The sequence below is a fragment of the Thunnus maccoyii genome, chromosome 2 (genome assembly GCF_910596095.1).
Source record: "Thunnus maccoyii chromosome 2, fThuMac1.1, whole genome shotgun sequence".
NCBI lineage: Eukaryota > Metazoa > Chordata > Actinopteri > Scombriformes > Scombridae > Thunnus > Thunnus maccoyii.
The window spans coordinates 9,364,507-9,383,261 of NC_056534.1; the positions used below are offsets into that span (position 1 = coordinate 9,364,507).

Below are 18,755 nucleotides of genomic sequence, written 5' to 3' on the forward strand. Positions count from 1 at the left end.
ATTTAAGAAGCAGATAACAGTTAATCATACTTCCTGTAATGTAGAAAATGTAGAACAAAGAATGAAGTACTAGTTACTGCACTTTATTTTATGGGTCCGTAATTTCTTAATATCTCATTAGTAAAGTTTCATAGAAAGAACTTTTTAATTTAGTACTTATCCACATGGAAAATAAGAATTTCTTCAAAAGACTTGCTCCACTTAAACTCAAGTAAATATTAATTTATCATTGTAAACTTTCTTCTTTACGTACTAACGAGTCTACAGCCACACTTAGCAGCTCTGTGAGGCTGCAGCGCTGCTTTGAACTAAATAACATGCTGATGTAAAGCAGGTATAATGTTTACCATCTTTAGAGAGTGTTAGCATGCTAACATTTGCTAATTAGCACAAAACAAAAAGTGCAGCTGAAGCTGATGAGAATGTTTATAGTCTATTTAGTAACAAATCAAAGTATTGGACAATTTTAAATCTTTGATCACAACAGACTCTTTTCACTGCAGACAGTTTGACTTGTCAAAGCAGGAAAAGCACAGGTGTAACTAATAACATCAACAATGGCTCCTTCCCATCAATTGTCCCAGTAAGCCCAGTCAGTGAGTGAGCATGATACCAGAACACTGGAACCAGCTCACGTAAACAGAGTGCAGCCACATGTGCTTTTCCTGCTTTGGCAAGTGAAAATATCTTCCATGAAAAGTGTTTTATTCATCCTGAGGACGACGACGTACACGTCTGCTCCAAATCCATCCAACAGTTACTGAAACATTTCACTCAAAACTACAAACGTGAACCTCTCGGTGGCGCCAGAAGTCCTCTGGGGATCACGAATCTTTGATCCAGACTGAAATATCTCTAAAAACTACTGGATGGATTTCCATTTAAATTTTATACAACATGGTGGACAAACTGACACCAGCATCCTGAGATCTCAAGCAATTAAATAATAATTATTATCTGTATTTATCCAATAATTATTAGTCCGAGAAACCACCAAGGATTTTTTTTTTTTAGAAAATGACATTTATGGTAAATAAAACGTTATCAAAAGTATAATTGGTAAAAGTAGGAAGATGTCATGAAAAATTCCCAGATATCTGCGACTGAAAACGGCAATCCATCAACTTCATTGATCATATTTATTATATGACATCAGCAGATTAAAATACATGTTTATTATGTACATATATGCAACAAGGGTGATAAAGTGCCAAATACCTTTTTCTTTTTTTTTTCTCTTTTTTTTTATACAAAAACAAAACAAAACAAAAAAAATCGATTCGTGGAAGACCTTCACACCCTTTTTTTTTTATTTTTATTTTTTTAGCCTGGTCCCACAATTCATTGCTTCATAGCCGCCTTTTTTTTGTTAGGAGGAAGGCTGAATTGCTCAAGTGCTGGTCGCCGTACGGTTTGGCACGATTCACCCGGGAGTCACGGTCACAGTCTTGGGGGAGTCGTGTTTAAAACCGCTGTGACGGCGCGAAGAACGCCGGGTGGTTTTTTTTGTTTGTTTGTCTGTTTGTTTGTTTTTAAACATGAACCGACATCGACACATACGATGGGGTCAGCCTTTTTTTAAAAAAAAAAAAAAAAAAAAAAAAGCTGCACTTGGTCCTGGTTCTTGTTCTTACAGTACTGCAAACGACAACAGTGGTTTTAAGGTTAGTATGTGAGGAGGTTAAACTGCTCCGTAGCCCAGAGGAGCGACTGCACTCCTGTTCACGAGTGGAAAGTTCTTTTTGTAGTAAATAGAAGACGACAGACTACACTTTCCACACTTTTTTTTTTTTTTTTTTTTTGCTTTTTTTCCTCCTCCTCTCTCTCCCCTCTTTCTTTTCTGACAAACAGAAGAAGTTGACATTCTTTTGACGGCTGTTCTCAGAGTTGATGTGGCGTTAATCTTCCTCATAAACGAGACAGATGAGATCAGGAGGACAGGCACGCACTTGTTTGCATGTTCAGGGTTTTTAAGATTTTTCAGGCGCTACAAAAAGTCGATAAAACTGTTTCCCTCCCTCCCTCCCCGGTTTAGTTTATCCCCTACGGCAGTGATGAGTGTACAGATATCAAGGTGATGAAGACTCACTACCAGCTGATCAACAATCTGTCTGTCTGGGAAGGCGGATGCTCCGGCGAGGTTTTTTTGTTTTTGTGTCCAGGTGCTTGTCTGAAATGTTTCTCTGTGAGCTGTGTGAGTTTGTTGTAGTTAGCAGAGCCGTACGCTGGCCTTCAGCTTGAGAGGGGTCACATGATAAGAGGGGTCACATGACCGAGCGCGTTATCTTGAAAGAAGGGGACGTCTTCATCTCCTCATCCTCTTCCACGGCAGAGACGTTATTGACTGTCGCGGCCGCTCTTTATGTAGTTTTTCCTTCTTATCTCCTCGTTAACTGCGTTTCCTCTCTGATCCTGTCAACTAACTCTCCTCTTCTTCCTCCTTATTTTCATCCTCAACTGCCTCCTCCTCCTCCTCTCCCTCTTCTGCTTCTTCCAACTCACCTGTCTCTTCTTCCTCCATCACATTTTCCTCCGTCTCTCCCTCCTCCCCCTCCTCCTCAGCTTTGTCCTCTGCCTCCTCCTCTTCCACTCTCTCTATCACCTCCTCTTCCTCCTCCACATTCTCCTCCGTCTCTCCCTCCTCCTCCTCTTCCACATTCTCCACTCCTGCCTCCTCATTTTCCACTTCCTCCTCCCCCTCGCCTTCCTGTTCTCCATCCATTTCCCCTTCTCCCTCCTCTTTTTCCACATTATCCTCTCCCTCCTCTCCTGTTGCCTCCTCACCTTCCTCTTCATCCTTTTCCTCTTGCTCGTCACCCTCCTCCTCCTCCTGCTGCTCCGCTTCTTCCTCCTGATTTTGCTCGTTCTCATCCTCCTCTCCTCTTGTCTCCTCGTCCTCCGCTGCATCATTCATCTCCTCTCCTTTCTCCGTTTCATCCGTCTCCTGCCCTCCTGGGTTCTCATCTTCTTCTATCCGCTCCTCTCCATGTTCTTCATCCTCTTCTCCCATCGTCTCTCCAGCCACCTCCGCCTCCTCCTCTTCATCACCGACTCCGTTCTGTTCGCTGTTGTGATTCTCCTCGTCTTCTTTCTCAGTTTCGACGTGGTTCTGCTCCTCGCCGTTCGGCTCTGTGTCATCATCGTCATCGTCGTCGTTGTCGCAGCCAGCTTTCCGGCCTCGAGCGATCTTCCCGTCGCTGTTCGTCAGGTGTATGTGGTTGTGGTTGTTGTGTTCCAGGTCTTCCAGGGTGAGTTCAAACTGGAAGCGGTCGTGCTGGAGGTGTCTGTCCGGGGGAGGTGAGGGAGACTGGGGCATGGTGTTCAGGTACCACTCCCTGTTCTCCTCCAGCGTGTCCAGCAGCTCCTGGGCGTCTGGGTGCACCAGGTCAGCCCACGTCTCCCACAGCGGGTGGACGATGTAGTCGATGAAACCCACCTAGAGAAGAGAGAGAATCAAAAGGTAAACACAGTGGATGTGCCTGAGGGTATTCTAGGAAATCTACTTACTTGCTTGAAGATCGATACCACTCTTATATCTGTATTATATTGTTTATATGGAGTCTGCAGTCTGTTAGCTTAGCATAAAGACTAGAAACAAGGGGAAACAGCTAGCCTGGCTCTGTCCAAAGGTAATAAAATCTGCATAAGAGCACATCTGATGTTTAGTGTTTAGTAATTGACACATTACATTTAGTTTGATCTGTGAAAAAAAATTAAAAAATGTCAATTTGTGGTTTTACGGGGTGTTATGTGTGGTTACAAGACTCCAGGAAATCACAGCATTTCGCCATGAAATAGTCCTTCATCACATAACGCCTGTAAAGCCACAAAATTGTTGTTGTTTTTTAACTTTTTTTTTTAGTTCACATTTTGTTACCTTTAGCCAGATCAGCTGTTTCCCATTGTTTCCAGTCTGTATGCTAAGCTAGGCTAACTGTCCTCCCGGCTCCAGCCTCACGTCGGACGGACATATGAGCGCGGTATCGATCTTCTCAACTAATTCTCAGCAAGAAAGCCAAAAAAAAAAAAAAGTGTATTTCCAGAATTGTTGAGCTATTTCTTTAAAGTACAGAGAAACCAAACAGGCCCCAATAACAAACAAAGACAAATAGTACAAGTACAGAATCAGTGACCACAAACTTGACAGAGAGAGATGTCACTGTTTAACATCATGGAGATTAAAAGAGTGATATGTCTGTAGCCGCTGCCAGTTGGAAACTGGAAAAAACCCAAAACATTTGTCATACGAGTATCCAAAACACAATAACAAAGGAATTAATGATGCCAGAGTTTATCATGAGCTTTTCCAGGCTTCACTCTGCTGCCAGATTTATGAAAGGAAAGTGCTGCACAACTGACAGCCAAGTTTGTCTCTTCCTGTCACAATACAAAACAAAATAAACAGAAACATTAAATTACATTTGGCTTTAATTAAAGGCCTAATCAGTATTATTTAACCATATAAAACAGAGGTAAAATCAAGAGTTTGAGTTATATATATACTGTAGAGCGTTTTGCATGTTTGTATTGATTTTAATTAGAGTTATAAACATGTTTTGTGGGTTTACAAATGTCAATGTTATGTGTTAATACAAAGACTTATTGACAATTAAAAGGTTCAAATCCACTATTTGCCTTTCTGTTTAATTAGAAACACGGGTCGCACAGATGCTAAAAACCACTTTATGATGCAACACAGTATCCCTGCAGTAAATAGAGTTTTATTGGCTGTTAGAGGTGTTGATTCAACTCATTTTTAAGGACACTTTATGTTTCTCGGAGTTGGTACAGATCTATTTGTGACCACTGTTCCTCTTTGCCAGTGCAGTCTTCCTGTGTGGCAAAATCAAACTAAACCATCATTATGAAATTTGTTATTTCCCCCCCGCTTCACTTCCATATTACACATATTTGCAGTGTTTCTGAATGACACATCAGCAAAGGCTTGAAAAAAAAAAAACAGTCCAATAACACATCTGACAGTTTCACTATGAACTGAAGGTTTTCAGCTTTATCAAACTTATTTCTTATTTCAGGGCTGTTGCATCATATTGTAAAGGTGTTGTTGTTATTTCTCCACCTCCTGTATGAGTGCTATATACTGTATGTAGAAATGTATAATATTGCCTGAAAAAAGCTTTTAAAATAGTTTCTCATGGCCTGTTATCCACATATGCAAATACAGTTTCTAATTCATCAGCAGTTTGGATTCATAGCTTTAACAATGACACCGTTAGAGTAGATGGAAGAGAGAAAGAGACACAGATGTTACTTGTAGTTATTGTGGTTTCGGAACCTTTTTGATTACTTTCTTTTCATTTAGACAATTTTCTTCTTGTTTTTATTGTAAGTTTGTATTTTCTACCTTTCACCTACAAGTTATTTCACTTATTTTCTGATCTCTTTACTTGCCTGGCTTAGTTTTTTCTTGTTTTATTGCTGCTGCTGTTGTTTGGACCCCAGAAAAGACCAGCGACCATTTTGAGGAAGCTAATGTGGATCCAAATTTAAGTTTTACCTGACTCTTCTCCACAGAGGCGGTGTGTTTGTCACACATGGCGCTGATCTCCATGCCTCTCTCTCGCTCTTTGTCACCCTGTCGAAAGAACTCCTCCATGATCCTCTCGGTCCACTGTCTGTATAACGTCAAAGACTTGGTGGGGTTGCTCAGGTCTGCGCAGTGCACCATGTTCCTTAGTACCTACACACAACAAATGTAAATACACACTCAGGAGTGCAGGAGACAGATCTCATGTGACATACTCGCTCTCGCTGATATAAATATTTAAACACGACCGATCAGCCATCATGTTCCGAGTGCGAGCAGCCATATTGGCTTGTGTAGATGGAAAGTTACCTGTATGCGTTCTGTGTAGTGATCCAGGAGAAGAACACCAGAGCTGGTCACCTTCTTGGTCTCCACCATGGTCTTCAGGTCAGCCAGCAGGGTCATGTGTTTGGACATGTCTGTGGCCAACACCTGGAGACAAAGAAAGAGAGAGAAAGAACAAAAATCTAAAACAAATCTGTTTTTATTTCTCTTGTTTTGTTTCCTTAATTTTCTCCCTTACTGTTTATAAAAATCTGTCACAGAAGCCTTCACACTCTTGACTATTGTTTGAGCTCATTCTACTAACTGTCATTGTAAGTTGCTCTGAACGAATTCATCAGATAAATAACAAAAGACTAAAACTAAAACAACTAAAAGATGTAGAAAATAAACATCGGGGTGAAGAAGGCCACAGAAGTGAATTAAATTTAAATCAGAGATTTCACTTCTAGTTTGAAACAGTAACTACCATTCATACAAGACTTTGTAATACATGAAGAAGTTTTTCCATATTTCAGTTTGGGAAGAAATCCAGATCTTAAACCAGCTGAGATCATCAGCACATAACTGTGGAGACTCATGGAGAGACCGGGAAATTACTGACTGTTTTGTTTAAAAGATTCTAACCAAAAATTTGTTATTTTTATTTGTTTAAACATTTATCTAACCAGTAAACATCACTGAGATAAAAATCTCTTTTTTTTTAACAGACGACTGGTAAAAAGACGACATTTTACCAGCTTAAATAAATAAAATTGCTACTAAGGATCATGAACAAGAATCATACAAAACATCACAGAACATAAGAACCCAAGAGCAACTTAAAACTAATCAATAATAAATAAGACCAGTTTAAAACTACCACATGAGACTTCCATGAAACTGGCAGCCAGAGGACCACTGGGAGGAGTAGCCAGAACTACGTAACTCACCAGAAATACAGTAGTTAACGGAGAAGATAAATTACATTTGGTCTATTTGTTTGTAATTTATTTGGTGAGGAAAGAAAAAAGAATAATTGGTGTTTTGTCATAAGAAACATCATTCATTGGACTATTTGTGAGGACATAATTTTGGCTTATTGTACATAATTGAAGCGTGGGTGGATGGAGGAAGGGCTGAAATGTGTTGACTGCGCTGTTTGTAGTATCTACAGTTTGATGAAATGGAAAATAATTAAAAAAACATATGTTATCAAAAAGAAACAGCTTAAAGGAGAAGTTAAATGAGTTGTGGTGTATTTGTTTATAGTTGAATACGTGATGTGTGAGAGGTGTGATACGAGGACGAGGTTCTGACCATGTCGATGACGAGCTTGCGGAGGCTCTGGCGCTGTCGCTTGGTGAGGTTCTGAAAAATGTCACAGTTCTCCTGGTGCAGAAGCTTGAAGCCCACGGCGAGGTGGTGGTTCTCCAGGACTGACTCATCGTTATACATGAGGGCCAGCTCTGAGTCTGAGCGCAGCGAAAAAGAGCAGAGGAAGGAGTGTAAAGACAGTTTATGTTAATAGCGCGCCATATTTACCATTCGTCTGTCTGAGCACTCACTGGTGTTGATGAGGAACTGATTGGAAACTCCAGGGTGGTCTACGTCATGGATAGCTGCGGCGAACAGAGCAGCGAGGATCTCCAGGTCAGTGAAGACGGCCTGAAAGGGGACAGAAAGAGTTCAGAGAGAAAAAGGAAGCAGAACAACTTGGTGACCTTCAAACAAATCAACAAGTTTCTTTATTTCAGGAGGACAGAAAGCTTAACTACATCAGGTTTACAAAATAAGATGTAACACTGTATTTGAAAGGGTAACGCTATGATGACAACCGGCACAAACAGGAATTTAACTTTGACAGTGTTTATGATTGTTGAGAGGAGGAAAAAAGATGTTGCACACTCTGGCTTCATATGCATTTCTCTTTTATTCAGATGATGTTTCAGCCTTCAGCCCTTCTTCAAGATCAACAGTCATAGTAGGACGCAGGCACTGGTATGTTATATAGACCACACCCTAGTAACACATCTGATGGTGATTAGATAATCATGTTACACCATCAGGGTGAGAAAAAAAACAATCAAGAGGCCTTTAGTGAATCAAAACTTTTGATTTAAATTTTATATCCCATATATATTAAAATATGTTAAAAATACATTTATTTTGAAAGAATTTCTTATACAGAAAAAGTTGAACATCAGCTCTGGATGAACATCATAAACAATTTAAGGCATAATCTATATTTAATCCATGAGGTGATTGGATCCATTAGTGTTTCTTCCTGAAGAGTAAAACATCCAAGTTACTCTTGGAGGCAGTGATACTTTCTCAATACCGATATGTCTTAGAGAGGAAATGATGATTAAATTCAAAAGAATGTGCTGCTACTGAATGATTCATGTTTTTGCATCTAATAGTGCTTCTGTGTTCAGCGCTCTGCTCGTCTTTCCAACATATGACTTACCACAAGGGCAAGTGATAAGATAAATGGAATAACTCCTTTTATAGGAATCTCTTTACTTGTGTGAGGATGTTTAAAACTGGTACGACCACAGCGGCGGAGGCCTTCAGGGATGGGTGTTAAAGTAGCGCCGGCTGGTGCTGATTGAGGAGGAGCTAAATATGAGTCCACCAGATGGTCTCTCAGGTTTTTACCTGTTTTATATTCCACGAGAGGTCGTTCTTTGAATTCACCATTGAGTTGACAGTCAGATTCAAGTATATGCCAATGTTTTGTTATTATTCCCTTTATCTGCACTCTTAGAATACTGTAGGTTTTTTTAATTTTTATTTTTACTTTTCAAGATCAGACCTGGATCTGTCTTTTATTTTAGTGGCAGTATCATCTATTAGGACAGATTTTTTGTATCCTCTTTGTTGAAAATCGTTTTTCATGTCACTCATGTTTCTGTCAAAATCGTCAGTTTCCTGTCAAATTTGTTTTAATCTGCAAAACTGACTAAAAGGGAGACTATTTTTAACGGTAAAGGATGATCAGAGTCTGACCTTAGTAAAGTATTTCAAGCAGTAGGTTTTTGAAACGATCTGTATATAAGTGATTATTCTCTCTACTGATCCATAAATCTAGGAAACTGATGTGTTTGTGGTCATAAAGTAAATGACAGGAACTCAGAACGTGAGTTGAGCTATGTAAAAATGACTCTAGCTGGGTCTTGGACCCTTTGGATCCACTGTTTAAGAACCCTGTCACCACAAGGATTGAATGTAGATTATGACTTGAAGTGTTTTCTATAATGTTCCTCTATTTATTGGATATTTAGATTAAACTGTTTATGATGTTCATCCAGAGCTGAGGTTGAACTTTTTCTGTATATATAAGAAATCTATTCAAAATAAATGTATATTTAAGATATTTGAATATAGTTAACCAAAAAATAATGTAAATCTCTATATGTGGTATGAAACATGTAGGTTCTTGTCACTTTATTTGAAGAGAACTGATTGACTGTAGTCACTGTTTGTTAAAAGTTTTGATTCAGTCTTGATTGCTTTTTCTCACCCTGATGGTGTAACATGATTATCTAATCACCATCAGATGTGTTACTAGGGTGTGGTCTATATAACATACCAGTGCCTGCGTCCTAATATGACTGTTGATCTTGAAGGAAGCCTGAAGGCCGAAACGTCATCTGAGCAAAAGAGAAATGCATATGACTGACAGAGTGTGATCAGCACCTCACTACAACCCTTGGTGTGCGTTACTTTTCCGTTATGTAGTGTTTATGGTTGCTGTCATCATAAAGTCACTGTCAGTACAACATCGACACTGCTCTAGAGATCTAGATCTAGATGTTATTATAAGCTGATGTTAGCCAAGGAGACATCAAGTAAAACACACGTCATGAAAGGTTGTATAAATTAGTGTCATAATCATTATTATTATTGTGTTATATTAGTGTTTATATATTAGAGTCAAAAGTAAAGGAGTAGAACTTGGCATAACTTGACATACTGTAATTACAATGTCACTGCACTGTACCCTTTAGACAGGGTATTTACAATGTTTACAGCTTTTAGGGCGTTGTCACCAAAGGATCTTTTCCAGGGGACAAAGAAATAAAGATCTAAACTAACGCCCCTTTTCGAGGTAATTTGGAACCAGAGAAACTAATCTCAGGAACTAAACTTGGAGCTGAAAGTCCCTGTTTGGCAATCCTTTTTGCGTTTCCACCACATCTGAGGCACCAGTTGGATCATGCAAATTAGACCAACAACAAATTAAAAAATGATGTAGGCGTTTAAAACGCAGTATTAACACATGAGGAAAAAACAACATAGATTTGTCCTGTTGTTTGTATTTACTGTTGCATGAGTCGGATGCAATGAAGGAATGAAGGAGAAGTACAGAGGAAGAAAATGAAACTGAAACTCAACAGCATCTGTCTCCACAGTGAATCATCTGTTGAGTGTTTGCTGGTTGTTTGTTTCTCCTTTAGAACGTAACTGCCATGAAACAATAAGAGAATTAAGTTTTATTTCTCTCATTCACTGCTTTGTTTTCGCTACCGCCGCTCCCTCTCTCTCATCTCTCTTCTCTTTTTCGCTCGTTCCGTTTTAAAGCAAGTTGGGAAGCTGACAATAAAAGCCTAACTTAAAAATATTTTAATGTTACAAAAGCAATGAGAAATGTCCTTCCCTCAACCTAATATCGATACTAGAGTACTTCCTTGTTTTGTGAATGAAGCGGTACACAAGTTGAAGCAGCAGTGCTGTGCGTGTTTGACCAATCAGTGATGGTCAGCCCTACAAACCCCGCCTCCAAAGTTCCTGTGCTTTAGGAAAGTGCTGAGCAGGGACTTTCGGGGGGGTAAATCTATCGATCTGGAACTTTCAGACCCTGGTTTCTCCAGTGGAAATGCAAGTAGAGGAGTTCCTCAAAAGTACCTGTGATGGAAACGCTGCTTTAGGTAGTTTCTCTGGTTCCATAGAAGAACTTATTGATCAAATAGGGGCTTTTGATCGTGTCATAAACACTGAAAAGGTTCTATTCATATCATGCTAGTTTTCATGACACAGTTATGACAATGTAATGTCTGCATTCAAATAAAGAGAGTTACCAAAATCATCCTCAGTTGCTTTTTGTCTTGTCTCTGAATGTAACTGATTGAATAATTTGAATATTACTCACATTTACTCTCTGTTAAGTCATGATTTCATTTTGTTTGGTTTTGTTTTATACACTATTAATAAAGGGTTTGAGCTTTTATTTACATTTGTTTAAATGAACAATTAAATAGTCATCTGTGGTTGTCAGGTTGTTTTTAAACATTATTCACTGTGGTTAGGCTATAAATAATATTCCAGCTATTGTAGAATAATGCAGTTCTATTGTGCTGCATTGTATTGTACTCTATGAGGGGAATATATTTTGGTCATGACATACAGAAGGTGAGCATTTTTTCCATGGTGGACCCGGGTAAGTGCTCAAACCAACTTGTTTTACTCTTGTTGTGGGGACAAAAATCTGTTTACAGTCACGTTATGAGGATTCTTTCAAAAAGCAAGTCCCCATAACCTAAATCATAAAATTGTGGGTTGAAGACTTGGTTTAAGGTTAGGTTGAGTGTTGGATTGGGTAAGTAGTGGTTAGGGTCTCCAGGAAATTAATGTAAGTCAATGAAATGTTCTCTGAAGTGATGGAAACACGACTGTGTGTGTGAATGTGTGTGTGTGTGCACATTGACGTACATCAAGGGCAGGTGTGGAGAGGAGAACATGTGTGGACTGGGTGACATCTGCAGCATGTAGGCTGTTGTGGTACGCTACGTTTCCATGGTAATGGTCCTCCAGGGTCATCACATAAGTGACAAAGGTGTCAACGGGGATGCGAAACGTCTTCAACAGCTCTCGCTCCTGAGGAGGGAGGAGAGCAGCCACAAGTTCACACACACACTCTGACGGCAGTACACCATGTATATCAGCATACCTACAATGATCCTGCAGAAAACACACACACACACACACACACAGACACACACACTAATGTTTTGTACCTGAAAGATGGCGTACATGATGCAACTGAGAGGTCTGTTGTTGGAGAATTCTGCTACTCTGAATATGTTAAAACTCCACTTGTCCAGATCCTCCAACTCCTGGTTAAACACCAAACACAAACAAAAACAATATGAATTGTTGAGTCAGAAATTCAGCAATATTTTAAAGGGTCATGAGCAGAGAGACTGAGCTGGACAACAAACCACATTTATCAAAATGACTGACATTATGGATCTCTTATCGACCTAAATTTGCTTCTATTGCAAATTTCAGAGAGTAGTTTGAATCCCAAACCGAGAAAAGCTACAATAACCACAAGTTAAAGCAACCAATCAGCTCAAAGTCTAGTAATTAATTAGGACAAACATGAGCCAACACGAGTGAGACGATATAATGAAAAAAGTTAATTACAAATATTATTTTCAATGTGTACGTGACAATGTATCATCATAAATTTTAGGTTGTATCAGACTTGCAGTGCATCCAGTGTTTATGCCTGGTTAAAGCCTCTGTCAGTGAGGTCTGCTGCCTTTTGAACAATGATCACACAGCAGACATTTCCTTTCATGTCACTCAAAATAACCTTGATCCTTCAAATCCAGGTGACAGGGTGTTCAGAGATGTACTGGGAATATCTGCAGCCTCTTTCAGGGTCCCGTTTCTTAATGACAGACCATAAAAAAATTTTTTCAAAAGAAGAGATACATCTGATTTATGTAGTGCTAAATGAAGAATGAGAGACAGTCTCCATCCTACTGCTTAGCTTTCCAAACATTTGGTGCTACAGACGGGATGGAAGTAAACAATGAGGCGCCGAGCACACAAAAAAAAAAAAAGCAGACAAAAAGAAATAAGAAAAGACTGAATGCAGATCCCAGTTTTATGTGATGCAGACATGGACCTACAACGTTGTCCAACATTTTAATCTAAAACGCCCAGCGGCTTCGCTTTGAGTAGAGAGCAGCTGGTTCAACATTTAGCTTTCTTGCAGAGAGTTAGATGAGAAGATCGATATCACTCTCATATTTGTACGCTAAACTGGTGGAGCCAGCAGGTGATTAGCTTAGCTTAGCATAAAGATGGGAAGCAAAGGGAAACAGTGAGCCTGGCTCTGTCCAAGGGTAAAAAAAAAAAAAAAATCTGCCTACCAGGAAGTCACCGCTCTCAGCCAAGAAATAATCCATCACTTGTCCTATTTACACTTCAGCCTTCGTACAGATTAAACAAACAAGGGCTAGTGGTTTCTTCCTGCTTTGAGTCTTCACACTGAGCTAAGCTAATCGCCTCTAGTTTTATACTAAGTGTACAAACACAAGAATCATGTTATCAATCTTCTCTTCTCACTCTTGGCAAGAAAATGAGTAATCACAAGTCCAAAAAATGTCAAACTATTCCTTTAAAAAAGCTTCCAGTTGATTTTACAGTAAAATGTGTAATAAACTAGTATATTACTATATTCTATTATGTTTTTATCAAATGCATATCCCACAGGACATCTCCTATTTCAGTCCCCCTAATGCGATGTTTTAACAGCAGCGCCTCAGCAGTAAATCACTAAAAGAAGTGCAATTTTCCCCACACTGCTGGAGTCAACAAAGAAGCCAAGCTTTTTTTTTTTTTTCCGTGCACAAGAGAAAACTCAAATCATTCAATGTGCACACAGCACAGTCCAAGATTGAACGGGGTTGATTTGTATAACTTATCTCGTGTGAGTCAGAGAAAAACAGACAGACAACAAGACCTTGGCAAGCTCATCCTCGTGGTCTGTGTTGACACCGAAGCGAGGCATTGAGGTGCTGGAGAGGCTGGAGCTGTGAGACAGTTTCCTCACTCCTATGATGTGACTCATCGGTTTGTCTTTCAGAGTAGGAGACGGAATTTCCACTTCGTTCTGCTTGTCTACAGATTGATGGACAAACACACACGCGCGCACACACAGAATGATTTATTGTTTTTATTTGGAAAAAAAAAAAAGTCTTAAATGTGATGCAGACGGTAATCAGATTCTGGTCCCACTCACCCATGAAGGTGCTAGAGATGTATTCAGACACCTGGTTACCAGAGCGACTCATCTCTGACAGGTGGGACAGCTCTCTGTTCAGCATCCTCTTAAACTGTGGCAGAATGAGAGACAAACAGAGATAGATCAAGTCAGACTGATATTTCCGCGCTTGTGTGTCAGTTTTGGTTTAAGATTGTGTGTCTGAGGAGTAATAATCAACACAGCAGGTCCTTCTGGATTTTGGGGAAATTAAGTACGTTTTGAGGTTTCAGTAAAACTTGTTGCAAACTTGTTATAAATATGGCAGTAACACTGGTCATCTTACTGGTGAAAATGTGTTCTTTGTTATAGATACAGTCAAGTTCAATGAGTATTTTTTAAAGCTTACACTGATAAAGATGTTTTACCATAAAAAATGTCACTTTGCATATTTTTTCCCACACAAATAGACAGGATTTTTTACAAATGTATAATAAATTTCATCTTTGATGTCAGTAACAGTAAAATGATCTATAATCAAATCATTATAAACACTAAGTATAGATAAAAACATACAAGATGCAGGTCAACAACACATTAATATGCAGCTTTTAAAATATATTTGTGCTAAAATTTCAATCTGTCTTCCAATAAACACACTGATATATCTGTGATAAGCACATATTGCCGGATAACATTACAATGTAGTTCACAGATGTCGGCATACCTTGTTGGAGGCCATTTCGCTGACGGAGCGATGCGTCTGAATGGTCTCCAGCTGGTCCAAGCACCAGTCCAGCTCCTCCAGTGTGTCCAGGGCGAGCTGCTGGTACTGCTGGTCTGATAGTGTCGCCCTGGGACTGACACACACTCCACCCAGAGGAGACCTCCTGAGAACACAGCAGTTTTTAGTTAGACCGGCAAGAAACTGTAGAAACTTTTGTTCTGTAAAGTTGAACTACCTCTTTACCCTATAACACGAAGAATAATGTGCATAAGTGAGACATTTCAGGACAATAAAACGATACTGACTTGACTGTCGGCGTGGAGACGTTGGCAAGGATGGTGAAGTTGCTCCGTACTGATCGCAGACTGGCCAGTACCTGAATCATCACAGGATATATATACAGAATCATTGCAGGATAATATACAAAGAAAAATACGAACGAGGCTGTCAAAAGTCAGACTCACTTGAGCAAAAGGTGTGACAATAAAGTCCTCTCCTGTGTGCCTGAGAGAAGAAGGGACGGAGAGATTCGAAAAGGAGGGAAGGAGTAAAAGTGAGAGCAGTATTTCTCTGGAAAATATCAACACATGTGTCCACACATACATTCTCTCCCTCCCTCTCATTCATTCTTGATGTGTCTCACCCTTCGCTGGCCAAGGAGGAGTTACGTGAGACGGTCTTGGGCGACATGTCGTAGTCCGAGTCGGAGCGGTAGAGGAAGGACTCTCTTCTCTGACCTTGGGGGAAGGTGTGCAGGGTGAGGCCCGGACTCTGCGAGCCCAGAGGGGTGTGACCTGGAGACACGCCATTTTCTGCTTCGTAACTGGAACATGAAGAGAGGGGAGAGGTTAGTATGATGAGAGAGGAAACAGTGCGCAAAGCTTTCTGGAAGATGAAATCAGTGGCTTGAAATTACGGAAAGTCTAATGGTGCGTAAACCTGTCAGTGTCTGCTTGTGTGATGGAGATGCGCGGTGGGATGCGGAGGGGAAGAGTTGTGGGACGCGACACGTTGCTCAAGACTTCTGGTGAGCGAGTGCGGTCTCGAGGGCGGAGCCAGCAGGGTACCTGAAGAGACAGAAAGTTGGGATGACAGCACAGAGGATAGTAGACACCTGTCACTTTGTAGGTGTACAGAACAACTCTGTCTCTCATCTGTCCAAAGCTGGATTACAGGAAAAGCAGACAAAACAAACCCTAGTTTTAATTCCTTTATTATTTAAGGGGCCATACCAGAGTGTTAACTACAAATCATGTATCATTTTTTGCTGACTATTTTCAAGTGCATACTATAAAGTTTTAGATTTTTTTAATGTAGTTTTGATACAGTTGCAGGCAGCTATTTGTTTCCATATTTTTACATACCATATGACATCAATTAACTGACTTTTGAAACTCACTTAAAGTTGAGATGAAATGAAAAACGCCTTCTTAACCCTTTTAGATCACATCCCCGATCATATTGTGCACCCATTTAACAATATACGCTAAAAAATACAAAAAGATCAGTTTCTATGTCTCCTTATATCAAAATCCAATCATAATTTCTTCCTATGAAACAAATTATGATGTTTACAATTACAATTTCATTTAGCAGACACTTTTATCCAAAGCGATGTACATCTGAGACTTAAACAACACAAGCAGGGATCTAGTCAGGAAACAACACGAGTAAGTGCCATAAAGCTTGAGTTTGAATCCAATAGGACGTAGATGCCAACAGGAGGTGCACCGAGGCAATGTATAGAGTGCACAGAGAGCATAGATTTTTTGTGTTTACAAAGGCTTAAACCCACCATTTTCAATCAATAATATCATGACATCCACACATCAATCAATTTTCAACTTTTAGCAGCACAGAGCTAAGATTCATTATGACACGCCCACTTTTCAACGTTCAAATAAAACTCGTCCAAACATTATGTCCTGCCTGTCTGTCCTGTTAGATACTCTTGAAAAGTTGTTTCATCTGAACTTTAAAGCAGCAACATTGTTCAAACTGAAACAACATTGACATATTATCACCTTATAAAGCTGTTGGTGGTGAACATGTTAGCAAACAGTTGCCTGTTTACACATCTAGTGAACACAATGCAACATTAGCATTCATTTGGAGTCAAGTTTCTGTCTACTGGGCAAATTTAAGTGCGATATTCGGTCTACTTTTAGCTCTGTTTTGGTCATCACCAACTCTGGAGGGAAATATCTGTCTCTTTACCTGCTAAATGCTCCACTATGTTCACCAGCTAGTCGCTAACTTTGTCAGCCTTGGTTGCTGAGCAGGTAGTGTACAGTGGGGAGCTTTTTCACTCAAAACAGCTGCCTGCTGCTAGAAACAACGCTGATAAGAGTCGGGTGATGATTCTTAGTCACTGTGATATTCTTTGAGTCATCTTTCCTCCCTCGTTTTAGAACTCACTGTCCTGCTTTTATGTAATGAATTAATCTGATGTATCATCAAATATCCATCATCAAATATGAGAAAACTCCTTCCCCATATATACACAGTACTCCATCATCTATTGTTAACATAAAAATATCAATTAGTACAGCTTTAAACTGTGTAATCTAACACAGTAAACATCAGGTCTGCGTAGAGTTTTCTCAGTGTTACATTACTGATGCATGGCAGTGTGTTTTACAAGTCTGTACTGCATTACCTCATAATGACAATATAACTATAATGGACTTGAAGTTCACTGTTATGGATTACCCAACTCAAGTAAGTCATAATATTATACAGACATGAATGAAAGCCAATGGATCAGTGCAAAGGGAGGAAAAAATTAATTATAAATTCTAAAACACATTAACATGGTTTTCAAAAGGGTTAGCTGCAATATAAAGTATACAGTACATGATTTGTAGTAAAACATGCTAAATCACTGGTATGGTCCTTCAAGTACATATTGCAATAACACTGGACATGTTAATGTACGTGCTCCTGAATAAATGTGTGTTTACTTGGAGGCAACAGTGTAAGTAATGCACAAACAGGATGGGTGGCTGTCAACAGGAGCCCATGGATCATTTTTGCCCCCCAAGCGGGTTAATGTAACCGTGCTTCCCTTCGGTACCTGGAGACTAGACGAGAGTCTTCTGCTCCTCCCTCTGCGTAGCTCAGCCCCCAGTGTGGCTCCGGACGTATAGGATCGGCTGTAGCGAGATGACTCCGCCTTCTCCCCAGCACCTGTTATATCTGTGTCATTGCCCTGTGAGACAGGAAGGAGAGACAAAAGATAAAATGTGAATGATGGTTTTTTTTTCTTTGTAAATAAAAAAATAGTATTATATATCCACTAAAAAAAGGAAAATGAAGAACTTTGGGTGCATGCAGCTGTCCTTTTGTCTCACTTTACCAAAACATGTTTATGTGCCCTGTTGAAATTCTGATGAGTAAACACAAAAACAGAGACTAAAAAAAAAGATCAATACATGTGTGTTATGTGTGCATGTGTTCGGATACGTGTGTGTGTGTGTGTGTGTGTCTGGGATAAGGCCTCTACAGACTGAGCTCTTAGAGGCTGATCTGCACTGCAGTACCGTAGCAACAAAACACTGGGGGAATGGTAGCAGTTGCTAGGCAACAGTGCCGTGTTGCTTCCATGCTGCGTTTGATGTCGTCCAGACACAGATGTGGAAAGATGCTCTTATACACACACATACAGTACACACACACACACACACACACACAAATGTATGGGCACTCGCTCAGCATAATCAATAAAAGAGCGCTTGAATAATGCATGTTATTATGTCCTTCAGCCAAGACATTACCTTTAAAAGAAAATAGCTCATTTACATAGAGCACTCATTTAGCTGGTGCTCATTTACATAGAGGACTGTGACTGACTGAGCGCTTCACACTATGAGAGTGGAGGCTGGAGGGATACAGACCGTCCACTCCAGCTTCTGACCACAGACCTTGACGAGGAGAACAAAGGGAGCCCTGGATGTGTGAAAGTCACAGGGTTTGTATGTCATAGTAGACATTCAAGAAAACACACACAATCCGGTCTGACAGTCTGCTCTGCTTGCTATGTACTCTCACTGTAACAAGCAACAGAGATTGTTATGTTTCACAAGTACGTTCCCTGATTTGTTTATATTTCTCCCCTCACCTCTTCTCCAGTCACCGACAGCACGCTGCGGCTCTTCTTCATCCTGATTGGCTCGTTCTGGGCCCCAGGGCGGAGCGTTCCGGAACCCAGGCAGCAG

At 40.0% G+C, this 18,755-nt stretch overlaps 2 protein-coding genes across 10 annotated transcripts in view; both read right to left on the reverse strand.

Moving 5' to 3' along the window:
• LOC121906138 (hemicentin-1-like) overlaps positions 1-18,755 on the reverse strand; it is a 196,539-nt gene that overhangs the window by 156,101 nt on the left and 21,683 nt on the right. The gene's annotated exons all lie outside the window — the stretch shown is intronic.
• Positions 1,339-18,740, reverse strand: LOC121906311 (cAMP-specific 3',5'-cyclic phosphodiesterase 4C-like). The gene is made up of 17 exons (XM_042425118.1): positions 18,659-18,740; positions 17,615-17,749; positions 15,478-15,605; positions 15,182-15,361; positions 15,003-15,042; positions 14,844-14,914; positions 14,539-14,701; positions 13,851-13,944; positions 13,572-13,729; positions 11,830-11,928; positions 11,525-11,689; positions 7,378-7,477; positions 7,130-7,284; positions 5,858-5,980; positions 5,519-5,701; positions 3,240-3,436; positions 1,339-2,519 (listed from the first exon to the last, which is right to left on the reverse strand). The coding sequence occupies exons 1-17, from the start codon at positions 18,698-18,700 to the stop codon at positions 2,420-2,422; spliced, it is 2,133 nt and encodes a 710-aa protein (XP_042281052.1). The 5' UTR covers positions 18,701-18,740; the 3' UTR covers positions 1,339-2,419.

What these genes read in the sequence shown, in the direction of transcription:
- LOC121906311 (XM_042425118.1), bottom strand. Translation starts at nt 18,700, where the DNA reads ATGAAGAAGAGCCGCAGCGTGCTGTCGGTGACTGGAGAAGAG. An exon ending in ACGAGGATGAGCTTGCCAAG is followed by an intron (nt 11,929 to 13,571) that starts GTCTTGTTGTCT and finishes GTGTTTAACCAG; the next exon opens with GAGTTGGAGGATCTGGACAA. An exon ending in TCAGTTCCTCATCAACACCA is followed by an intron (nt 7,285 to 7,377) that starts GTGAGTGCTCAG and finishes CGCTGCGCTCAG; the next exon opens with ACTCAGAGCTGGCCCTCATG.